General features: G+C 40.8%; 1 protein-coding gene across 1 annotated transcript in view; it reads left to right on the forward strand.

Moving 5' to 3' along the window:
* SEMA3E (semaphorin 3E) overlaps nucleotides 1-13,042 on the forward strand; it is a gene marked incomplete at its 3' end in the record, with an annotated part of 120,697 nt that overhangs the window by 73,270 nt on the left and 34,385 nt on the right. Inside the window, exons 3-4 of the mRNA XM_083366193.1 lie at nucleotides 1,331-1,390; nucleotides 2,491-2,610. Coding sequence (XP_083222319.1) covers nucleotides 1,331-1,390; nucleotides 2,491-2,610 — 180 coding nt within the window. The remainder of the gene's footprint in view (nucleotides 1-1,330; nucleotides 1,391-2,490; nucleotides 2,611-13,042) is intronic.

The following is a 13,042-nucleotide window of genomic DNA, read 5'->3' on the forward strand; positions in this document are numbered from 1 at the left end:
CATATACATACATATCACGAAAGCAATACACATCCAAATACATATACATATACATATACATCAGATGCCTACCCTAACATGCAAAATTCCTTAATACAAAATTATATTTTTTTGCCCATCACATGCCAAATTTCTGGAGGTGGGAATCTGGAGAAGATACTTCCAGATGTTCTCTATAAAACATCACTTATATGTACTTCCAAGAAGAGCTGAGAAATCTGATTTTATCATAACTAAAACTGATTATCCCTGTGAACCTGGATCAAGGTTTTCTGATTTTTAGGAGATGCTGATGGAACACATAATCTGGCATTATTTTTCCTCTGTTAATATTTTTTATTTATTTATTTTCCTGTTAGGTCAGATTCTTCTTTGCTCTGTTATTAGCAGATCCTACAAGACTACATTGGCACAACTCCCACTGCACTCAAGAGTTGACCACTGCGTGAAGGGGAAGCTACCATATTCCTCACATGCTTGCTATGTGCTGATTGATTTAGTATCCATGTCTAGAATTAAATGAACACCTAAATATACATTAATATTTATTCCTATATAAGCCACCTAGGTAAGTCACCATGAGTTGGGAGGCCATATAAATTCAATGGGGAGAAGGGAAAGAAGGGGAAAGAGAGAGAATACATAGGAAGATGACAGACAGACAGACAGAAGATAGGATAGGAAACCTACATACTACATTCATATTTTTGTCATCCAGTACTTCCGTCAAACACTAGTTTCCAATGTTAGTTCTTGATAATGAAAAGAAACATCACCCAGCAAATTGCTAAGGGATTCCACAGTGTAATAAAACAGAATTTTGCTGCTTAGTTGCGGCAACATAGAAATCATGCCAAAACAGAAGAGAGAAATATACTTATACGCGATCTTACGTTTGAATGATGAAACAAAAGAGAGATTGGTTAAAAGGATGAGGGATTCCTATTTCAAGGGCAGAATAATCAAGCACTCCAGAAGGTGTTATTAATGGATTTATGGGCAGGCTTTGCATTTGGAAGCATTTATAACAAGAAGGTTTGCTCAGCCATTACGCACAGTGCCCCGTACGGGGAAGAATGGTTTGGCGCATAATTTTGCCTTATTAATCTGGCCAACTTTAGACTGCAGTTGTCTAGAGCAGTGTGTTTTCTTAACCTTAGCAACTTTAAAATCTGTGGACTTCAACTCCCTGACTTCCTCCGTAATGCCAATAGTGATAATAACCCTTTGAATTATAAGAAAGCTTATGAAAAGCAAGTATTGCATTAACATTTAATGAGAAAACTGCATAGTTACACCAGCTTCTAAATGGAGCCCTGTTTTCTTGCAGATTCATTGGCCCAGCAGCTCCCAGCAGGTGGAAGAATGCACAATCAAAGGAAGATCTATGGTTTGTATTAACTGTGAAATACTTTCCTTGTGTTTTTGCTGAATTTTGCCTGCTAATTACGAGTTCTGAAGGGTCTTGTTTTAATCTGGTCTGAGCAACATCCCACTCTGAGGCCGAAAACAACCAGTTCAGTAATGGAACACCCCTTTTATCTGACTGTTTGGGTTTATCTAACTGTAAAAGAATGCGAGGGACCAGCAGAGATTGTCACTAGAAAGTATAACAAATGGGGTAATTGTGAATATCCATCTGTTTCCTGTATTCCTTTACTCGCATCTCTCCTTCAGTGATCTTACACAGTGTCCAATAAAGATGCTCCTTCTCAGTTGCTTTCTTGGTTACAGGTTTCCTATTTTTCCTCCATAACTCAAAGAAGGGATCCCCCTCTCCTTCCTCCATTGTCTGTGGGCGGAAAGATCACAAACGGACCATGATCCCCCAGTGACCTTCCACGGCTGAGGGTGGATTTTCATCAGGGATTCCCCTTCAGTACCTGGATTGTCACAGCAGATTGCTTAATTTCCCCCCCCCCCTTCTTATAATCTCCTCAAGCAGAGTGAAGCCAGATTAACATGAAAGAGATTAAAAACAAGACAGAAGAGCCTGGGAATTGATTACTCTTCTTGAATAGCCAGCTCCCAATTACTCAAGAACCGTGAGAGCTGATTCATGAATCATAACCCTTGGCCAACTAGTAGCTACACTCCACTTTCCTTGGAATTGTTGTTAAAAGGTCTTGAAGACCTGCAGGCCAAGCCATATGGTCCTAGCAGATACCCGGTAGAGAAGTGGAGAGGTATTGGCACCAACTCTTAGAGGTTCTGCTGATGTAACGTATTTTTACAAGCTTGGTCTAAACCAGGGGTCTCCAGACTTTGACCGCTTTAAGACTTGTGGACTTCAACTCCCAGAATTCCAAGCTGGCTGAGGAATTCTGGGAGTTGAAGTCCACAAGTCTTAAAGGGGCCAAGTTTGAAGATCCCTGGCCTAAACTAAAAACTTAATGATGTCACGGGAATAAGAAATAGAATTCCTTTTTTAAAAAAATATCAACCTACTTTTTACCTCTATATTTTTACTTTTCCCCCCTCCCCCCATAGGAGGAATGTGCCAATCACATCTGCGCTTTGCACCGATACAACCGAACGCACCTGCTGGCCTGTGGAACGGGAGCCTTCGATCCCGTCTGTGCTTTCGTCAGAGCCGGCCATCAGTCGGAGGTAAGACACACGCCGTAGAAAGCACGTCACACACGTGCCCACCTTACGCAGAACCCAGGACAGAGCACGTCTTCAGGATTTGTTTTCCCGCAGGGTGGGAAATTGGACAAGGGATTCCCACTCAGCAAAATGTCTCCGAAAGACTGGCCAATCACTCCAGGCTAGGTTTTGAAGTCTGAGGTACAAGATCCACAAGGAAATGCAAAAAAAGTTTGGCTGGTTAGTTTGTGGATTTGGGAGGGAAGGAGGGGGCTCAACCAATGGCAAAATGTAACCTGTTTCAATTTGTTGGATATTAGATTCACCAACCCCCTTCGCCGGTTTTGCCATTCATTGGGTAGAATGGTAGAAAAAGTTTACTTAAGGTTGCTTTTTTTTCCTTGCAAGGAGGAAAAGTAGCCAGCCAGATGCATTGTTTAAGAATGCCCTAATTCTTAATTAAGGGGGGGGGAATAATGTCACTGCTGGTTGACTTACTGTAGGTCTTCTATATTCATCTGATCATTATTACTTACAAAATTAACCTGTGCAATAAATGTATAAATGACTGTTTACTATGACAGCAAATATGGGTGAGATTGATATGGGTCTCATTTTAATGTAGCCTTCTCTAACTTATATATACCAACTAATACATAAATTGGACTGCAATTACTCTTCAGTTTCCACATTTTTCTTTATGTATATCCTCTACAAAACCTGTTTATAATGCCTCGAAGCAAACCGAGCTAAATTGCTAAATGCTTGCTAAATCCCTAAAGTTAAATTTATCCCATGTGCCCATCCTTTGCTTTTCAAACTGCCCTTCTAACCAGAAATTTGTTAGTCACAAACCACAATGAGGTTTACATGATTTGATTGTGTTACATAATCCACACTTTTCTTGACAATAAACTAGAAGAAATAGATTTTGGGAAAGCATAACCAGAATTAGTTAGCACCTATATTAAATTATAGGAGAGAGACATAGGATTAAATTTACAACTAATTTTCCCTAGCCACAATTGCCAACCCCAAAAGAAAAGTATTCATGAATAATTTCTCTGAGAAATATTTTGAACATTTCTTAAGATTTGGAAAAACTCCTAATTTCTTGGAGCACAATCCAGGAGTGTTATTTAAATTGATGTAGAAATGTCTTATACTGATCACATAGATTTGTCAGCAGTTATACATGGTTTGAAAGCCTAGTCTGAACTGGAGAAATAATTGTAAGACTGCCATGTGTGTTTGTGCCTGCTCACTTAATCTGAACAAATTTTATTCCTACATTACGTAATGCATGCATACTCTATGTAAATTGTGAGAATGCCTTACCCTGCCACTTCAAGGTCATCACATTTGTTCTTACTTGTGGGTTGTCACCAGTGATAAAGATTTGTGTAGATAAAATCCTGCAAGCAGGTTTACTCGTGCAGAATAAAAATTAAACAAACCATTCCATATGTTAGCATTGCAATACTAATTCCTCAGGAAATCCAAGATAAACATTACAGATCCAAATCTTTGGGGTTTTGAGGTCAAAAATGTGTGTCGCTGGGTATTACAAGGTAAGACAAAGCCTTCTTTGAGTTAATTCTTGTAGACATTTAGGCAGTTTTTTTAGCAGTAATGCAGAAACCGTCCGCCATGTTTCTTCACCTTCCCGTCTAACCTGTTTCATTGAGATTTCCACTGAAGCTTTGATTGATCAGGCCTGTCCTTCACTATTTGTAACTCCATGGAAAGTTTGCAAGGTTGCTTGTCAGATCAGATGAATTTGACAACATAGAGAGGTATAGTGCAATAATCTCATTTCCAGATATACAGTATTTCGCTATTTTTTTAACTGGGTTTTGTTTCCATAAAATTCCTTATTGCCAGCTGGAACTTCCAGATATATCCCCACAGTTTTCCTTGGAATAAAGGTCCCTGGTAATGAGACATGTGTGCTTAACAGTGCTGGATGCTAGCAAGTCTCTTTGTGATGTCATACCACACCATACCTCAGACATTGTGGCCAATAGCACAGTTGCCTCTAATCCAGAGGAATCCTGGACTGGGGTACTGTGAGGAACAGAGCCCAGGATCTGTCCAGGATCCTTATTTTGTAGGCAAAAAAAAGCATTAAGAAACCCAGATAATAACTCTTGTTACATAATCAAATTACACAATGATGACATGAGATGTTTACTGGAAGAACAAATTTGAGTGGGAAGAGCTGAAATGGCAGCTGATACCAGCCAAATGGAAGGATTGGCTTCCACTGGTCTGCCACTTTGGCTTTGAAGGCACACAGGGGACAAGAATGTTGCGGAGACCAGCCATTGGTGCTGTATGCCCGTCTGTCTATGTGAACTGACACACTTGGCGTATCAAATATGTCCATTTTGTCTGGATGTTTATTCAGATCTTTCCTTGTTATGCTTAGGCTTCAGGCTCAGGTAAGATTCCTTAGGGGGGAAAAACGGATCAAAAATATACTGACACCTTACATGTTAACATTCTGGTGGTAGCAGCTGATACTAATACTTTGCTTGTTTGGCCCAAAGTGAGGATCTTGGACTTCAGTGTAAAAGCAGGGCCTTCCCCTCTAGCGGCATTGCTCTCTTGCCCCTGTGCTTAGGCACGTCTGGGCCCAAAGCCAATCAGATCATTTGGGGGGGGAATGAGACCCAGAAACCCCCTTTGTGAGATTAACCAGCAGGTGGTCCTCTTCCCTTGTATCCCAAGCCATACTGTAAGGGATGGGCTGGAGAGTGGGCCAATGTAGACCCTCTCCAGCTGACCATCTTGTTGCTGGACGTGTCTTTCAAACACATACAGACATGCTGGGATGCTCCTCGTCTGCTTTAACTCTTCTGCTAAGTAATAAGCATGGTGAGGATTAGCCGATAAATCTTCCTAAGGCAAGGAATAGATAATCCACTTCTCCAAGTGGACCATTTCTGGGTGGGGACTGTGTGGTTAAACGCCAGCCCATTCCTCGAGCTGAAGGGCCATTAGAGATTGGGCATCTTTTCAAGCAGGCCCTCTCAATCATTTCTGCGTGATGATGGCTGCGCGGGCAGATTTCCCCAGCTTTCTCAGGGGAACTGTGAAATAAACTGATAACAGCTGTTGGAGGACCCATATGTGTACTATGGGATGTCAGCGTACATATGCCTATGTGTATATATAGAAAGGGAAATAAAACTGACAAGGTGAAAAGCTCCATATTAATTGTCCCCCTAAGCAGAGTTATGCTGCGTTGTTCCTCACACGATCCATCTGAAACAGAAAGGAAACGTAGATAAATGAATATTGTTGTATTAGTAAGACATCTGTTAGTTTGGGTGAGTTGTATTAGTCAGGCGGAGCAATTGAAAAATGGGTTTTCCTCCCCTAGTAGGTTGTAAAGCCATTGCATAAATCCATCAGCTGAAAGAAAAGGCATAGAAATAAAGGATGGAGGCAGCCATGGGACGGCACCTGAACAGCTAACAAATGGCCTGTAGCCAGCCCTTCTCTCGGCCACTTAACTAGTGGATGGAGTCACCACCTTAGGCGCAAGAGACATGTTGTCTGAATAATGAGCACAGGAGAAGAAGAAGAAATATTTTGCTTGCTTCCTTTTCACAAAAGGAAGCAAAAGGGGCACAGAAAACAGCCTTCAAGTAAATGAATATCAGATTGAGAGCATTGTGACTTCCCTACTAGGAGCAAAAAGCTACTGAAGGAGAAGGCGCAGATCAAAACTTGCAACATCCAGTTTAGAAGACGCTCCTGAATAGGGGCAGTTACACTCTTTCGAGGGTTTGCTTTTTTTCCCCCCACTGTTTAAAAAATGTCTACTGTTTTAATTTGATCAGTGCCAAGTCTGCAATGTTTCATTTCTAATGAATCCCAGCTCTGGATGCGCCTAAATGGTGTTTTTTTTCCCTCCCTTCGAGAGATACTGCTAAGCTCTTGGGAAAACTGCGACACTCCACACTGCCCTCTCGTTGCCGGGATTTACACCTACCTAAAGTGAGAATAGAATTGCTTCATTTATATGCTTATATTCATCTTTCCATATGACGGTTTCTCCAGAGAAGCTCCCACAAATGCAAAATGTTTTATAATACAGAGATGAAGGATATTGTAGAAATGTAAGTCACCTTTGGCTTTCATTTGCTGATGTTCATAATTTTTATTTAATAAGGTTTATTTTATTGAACTGCCTTAAAATTTAAATGAAGATAGGTTTTCTGATTATAAACTTGATCATTTTTACTCAGTGCCTGCCTTTTATTTAATGTAATACATTTAAAATTGTTTACCTTCTTTTCAAAATTTATAAACATAAGCATTTGGGAAAAGCCATTTATCTGATATATATATCAAATTAGTCCATTAGTTAAACTGATGTTTATTTATATTTTCCTTGATATTTTTGTACAAGTGATAAAATTGTTCGCTTTCAGAAAATTAAAATAGATTTATTAACACACTGATGCAAAGAATCTGCTCTCCCGTGTGCCCTTGATTTTTGCAGCAAGCAGTTGCAGGGAAGGTTTTTAATTTTCTCTCCGCTTTAAAACATCTCCATGTAATTTCTTTGGGGACTGCAAGCTTGAAAGAGAAAAATTATTAGATTACATATAGAAAACAGGAATGTTAATGTAATGTTTTTAGGAATGCAAGACGTGATCTTTCTGAGGAAAACTCACACAGCATCATTAAGCAAAATCTGATTCTCTTCTTTTAAAATATGAAATTTTGTATGAGACTTGGAATTTGGGAGTTCCTGGAAAGCCCTGGGTTTACAAGCAGCTGTGCTTTTTTCTGTTAATGTAAATGAGAACTTAGGGTGAGGATACGATCTTATTTATTTATTTATTTATCTATTCATTCATTCGTTCATTTATTAAAGTTGTTTGCCACCCATCTTGTTTCAAAGCAACTCTGAATGGCTTAGAGCAGGGGTAGGCAACCTTGGCTCTTTTATGACTCGTGGACTTCAACTCCCAGAATTCCTGAGCCAGCCACGCTGAGGGAAAAGGGAGAGGTTTCCAAGCTGAGCCATGGCTGGCTCAGGAATTCTGGGAGTTGAAGTCCACGAGTCATAAAAGAGCCAAGGTTGCCTACCCCTGGCTTAGACTAACCATTAAAAGCAAGAAGACAGAAAAGGTAAAGATTTCTAAAAACAATAAAATAAATGACAATCCAAAATAAAGTTACAGTTAACAGATGGGGGAGAGGAAGGGAGCAGGATGTCTGGGGTGGGACGGAGGGAGGTGGCACTGAACTTAATCAAGCCCCTCCGGGGCAAAGCTCCCCCACTCGGTCCCCAGGCCATCGGGCAGGGTGGGGGCCTGTCTCACCTCAGGTGGGGGGGCGCAAGATGTTCCAGAGGGCAGGAGCCAGGGCAGAGAAGGCCCTTCTCCTGGAGCCCACCAGCAAAATTGCTTGGCTGACGGGACCACCAGCATGCCTCCTCTGCCAGAACGGGTGGGACAGGCCAGTCCCATCTGGGGTGCAAAATTTATTTGATTAAAAGCAAGGTTTCCCTTTCCTCTCTGCTTCGAATTGCATTTGCAGATAAGAACAGAAGACAGAATGAGCATTAAATACAAATGGCTGCAAACTCAAATAGTGGACAATAATGGTCTGAGGACGGCCGTCGCTTGGATGAGTTGCTTGACGGGTGTGGTTTTGGCTTCCTTCCCTTCCCTTTATTTCCCTCCCCTTCACTTCCATTTTTTCTTTTGCCTGTTTTGACCTCCCATTTTTCCCTTCCCCCCCCTTCCCGTGTGCCATTTACATCACCTCTACCTTTGTGGGTTTTCTTCTGGGTGTTTTGGGTTTTTTTTGCAACTTTTCATCAACTCAGCGGAAAAATAATAGGTCAGACTGGCAAATGATGCAAATCATATAGCTAGTGTTAAAGAGGGAGCAGTAAAATTTACAATGATTTTGAGAGACTAAAGGAGTGGGCTGAGGAAATCTAATGGAACCAACTAGAAAATAAATGCGGGTGGTTCCTAAATTCCAAGAACAGGCCTCAAATGTTTGGGGGCCCTGACTTGAAGGGAAAACAAAAATAGAGAAATCAGAACAGGTGAGGAGATGGGCAACGAGGGACATCCACAGACTGGAAATTGAACAATACGTGGAGAAAGTGAGGGACAGAGATATGCTTAGTTTGGAAAGAAATGCCAAAGAGAATATAGGATAGCACTCTTCAGTTGCCTGATGAGAAGCCAGACCGAAGAAAATGGAGACCTATTCCCTCTGGTCCCTAGGTGCAGGACATGTAATAAGACCTTCAGGTAAATGGTGGCCAACTCCAGTTGAATGGTGAAATATTTCCTCACAAAAAGAACAGCTTAACAATGGAACCAATGATTAATCATCTAAGCATCCCTTTCCAACTTTATGATGCTACTATTTTCATTGAAAATAAGCCAGACCAAAGCATTTAATCAACAAGAGGCAGCTTTGGCTTGCAGAGGATTGGTTTTAGTTACTCGTGTATTTACTTCCTATTTTCTGCTTTATTTCTTTTCCATTGCAGGTCAGCTATTCTCTGTCATCAGGCTAGAGAAGGCCAGGAATTGTTGCTCCGTTGCTCCAAGCATTGTTATAAATACCTAGATAATGCCAAAATTTCACAGCAATGTGATTTTTTTTCTTTGTTATTATTAATTTCTGTACCGTCATAGATCAGAAATTAAGATAAAAATCAGAACAAGATACTTCAAGGCAAATTAATGGGCCCAAATATCATTTTAAAAAATGAAGCAGCATGTTTGTCAAAACTTCTTCAAGCATCATTTATCCAAATCCGTTCTTGATTATACAGAGAAAAATAGTTCTTTTCACAGCACAACATTTTGTAATATTTTTCAGAGATTCTGATATACCAATCATTTCATTAAAAAACTTAAAAATTGATGAGTGGAGTCAATTCACACAATTGCTAATATTGGGAAAAATTAACTCCACCTGCTAGATATGATATAAAGGACCACCCTGGGCAGTTGTGTATGTCGGTGCCCAAATAGGCAGCTCTCCCTGATGAAAGACATCACTGGATTCCCCCTCCATGGCCTTCAAGAGCAAGGGCCCCCATCACTTGCAAATGTCCTTAAAGAGCAGGAAAAGGTGCTATAAAAATATTTGGGGATGGTCTAAGACAGGGGTAGGCAGCCTTGGCTCTTTTATGACTCGTGGACTTCAACTCCCAGAATTCCTGAGCCAGCCATGCTGAGGGGAAAGGGAGAGGTTTCCAAGCTGAGCCATGCTGGCTCAGGAATTCTGGGAGTTGAAGTCCACAAGTCATGAAGGGGCCATAGTTCCCCCACACTGGCTGAGGAATTCTGGGAGTTGAAGTCCATGAGTCATAAAAGAGCCAAGGTTGCCTACCCCTGGTCTAAGAGAGCCACTGAGGTCACATTAATGATGATTGAAAGTTTGAAAACTCTTTGTCCTGTAAATTGATACAATAATTTACAACCCATGATGTGCATACATTCTATACTGGGATGAATTCTGTAGCAAGTAAACAAATAAGATAGGAACTAGCTGCTCATATTAGATTATAAAACTGGAACTGAGTGTCAAAAAGTCTTAATTGTTAGTTTTCTGGTTGGTTGGACTTCTTGACCAGACAGTGACATACTTAAGCCTGACTACGCCTTGACTCTGGGTAGATATTTCCAACAAATTGGTCACACTTGATATCGAAAGGGGAGAAGGAGAGGGGAGAGACGCTGACTGCTGTTTGATCAGCAGAACCATATGTTCCCTTCCCTTGACTGCAGCAGGGATGAGGTCATTGGGAAATGAATCCAGGAGAAATAATTGCACAGGACTCTGCATTTGTTTGGACTGCAGAACGATACATCAAAAAAGATAGTTTCGAATAGCAAAAATAAACATTTGTACAATCCTTGCTTTCAGTTGGCTCTTGGCTTGGGTGGATCATGTTGCTGAGAAGCCACAAGGGAAGCAAGCATAGCCCATTGAGAAAGAATGTGGAAAACACCGTTAGCTTTCCGTCTTATCTAAATTGCAGCATCTAAACTAAGGTTGCGCATATACAGACATCACACGGGGCTTCGTAGAACTTGCTTCTTTTAGTAAATTTGCTCCTTTTAATTGCAACCTGATGGTTTATTCCCAAACCCTTCTGACTGGCTACACAGAGGGGTCTGGTTTTCCTTCTGTTGACAATGCTGCAAAATGCTTGTCCTCAATCTCCTGCTAGTTGTTCATCTGCACTGTAATAGGGTAATCCCAAATAGGAAAAAGTATCATTGGATGACCTGTCAAAGGATATTGTTGCATATTATTTCTCCATTTCGGCCCTCCAATTTGCCTGTCAGAGCGTGCACAGTCTTATTGCATGAGGAATAAACCCAGGAGTAAACACAGTAAACAATAGGGTGTGTGTGTGTGAGTGTGCATGCGTGTGTGTGTGTAAACACACACACACACACACACATCTTACTGTTTACTGTGTTTACTCCTGGGTTTATTCCTCATGCAATACACAAACACGCACACGCACACGCTAATACAGCAGGATCCAACCAACCATAGTTTCAGCAGGAAACGGAAGATAGCACACATCTGCTGAGCCTTCCCTTTTATAAAAAGCTGTTAAAGGGACACAGACCCAGCTGGCTCTTAAAGGGACATAGATCCTGCTGAGTCATTCTCATCATTACATCATACATCTTACATTACATCAGCTGGTTAGCTTCTAAATCATTACCTTGACATTGCCTCTTCATTTGAAGAAGTTATTTCCTTGAAGACCTTACAGGTGAGATGGGATTCAACAATTCTCATATTTTAAAAATCTAGACATGAATAACAACTTTCAGTGGCCATTAATTGGGATTATTTTTCAAAAAAAATTGATATCAATTGAAGACTCCAGTGAGCCAAGCTGAGAGATTATTTTCTTACAGTAATTTCATTCATACAAATCTTTACAGATTTTTAAAAAAAAATCCTGAAGCCACCTCTCTTATACTGATCTATATAAATACAAATATTTATATATCTGTTCCTTTCACATCCCCCAAATTTCCCTCTAACCATTCCAGCAATAGATTAAGGTCTACACAACAACCCGGATCTCCAATAGATTTCAGCCATATCACTTTCATTGTGTGTAATTTTGCTTCCATGGACACGATTAGCGAATTAAGTTCTATAATTTCATATTCTTTTTATTAGAAAAGGAGCATTTTCCCCTCCTTGTCTTTTTGTTTTTTTATTAATAATTTGACAATCAATGTTTGCTGCAAAGTTCAATGTACGTTTTAGCTATATAAACTTGCAGTTTACAATTATTGTTAATTACAATATCTACATTTTGGGGGGAAAAATCCAAAAGTAACTACATCTTCAAGTTCTGTCCTTCAAGTTCTTTCAGTGATTATTAAATTGATGTTAATATGGGAGAAGTCTTAATTTTGTGTCTACTTCAGGTTGCTTTATCTTAGATCAGCTTGACAAATAACTCTGAGCCTCATGATGTAGTTGTGCTGTGAAGTACTAAGGCAACTGGAATAAATACATAAACCAACCCCTGTACTTGAAAATGAAGTCTTAAGTATACCATATTACCTTTTTTTTAATCGTCAGAAAACTCTCCAATCTTTTCCTTCCTTTCTCAAAAAGGTTACCGTATAAGGGTACCCTCGTTTTGCTCTTCTCATTTAATCACTCATACTGTATGCCAATTCCACTTTAAAAATTCATAGACTTTGATAATTATATTTCCCTGCTTTTCTTTCTGAGTTCAGGAATTGCCGTTGTTATGGGTCTCGGAGAAAAGGCCTGCAAATATATCCTATTCCCCATCCCCCCCTTAAAAAACAGAACAAGATGGTCATGCTGCCCCACATTCGGAGAGGATTTTGGGGGAAGAAGGGGCCCGAGGGACTGATTCCAGATATAAGAGGGCTATTATCTTCTCAATATTAGTTAGGAAGAGACGCTCGGCTCCCGAATGAAGCCCTGAGGTGAACCTCTCAATCCTGCTGGTGTCCAAATGGATCTGATGCCCCAGACCAGGGGTAGGCAACCTCGGCTCTTTTATGACTCATGGACTTCAACTCCCAGAATTCCTGAGCCAGCCATACTGAGGGGAAAGGGAGAGGTTTCCAAGCTGAGCCATGCTGGCTCAGGAATTCTGGGAGTTGAAGTCCACAAGTCGTAAAGGGGCCATAGTTCCCCCACGCTGGCTGAGGAATTCTGGGAGTTGAAGTCCACAAGTCATGAAGGGGCCATAATTCCCCCATGCTGGTTCAGGAATTCTGGGGGTTGAAGTCCATGAGTCATAAAAGAGCCGAGGTTGCCTACCCCTGCCCCAGACATTTCCTTGACACTTCCTTTTCATACTCGCCCTTTGGCATGCCTTGGGGACATGAGGGGGGAGGGAAGGAAACAGGAGCACTGCTATTATTTGTTG

Source organism: Vipera ursinii (assembly GCF_947247035.1).
Source record: "Vipera ursinii genome assembly, chromosome: 6".
In the NCBI taxonomy this organism is placed as follows: Eukaryota; Metazoa; Chordata; class Lepidosauria; order Squamata; family Viperidae; genus Vipera; species Vipera ursinii.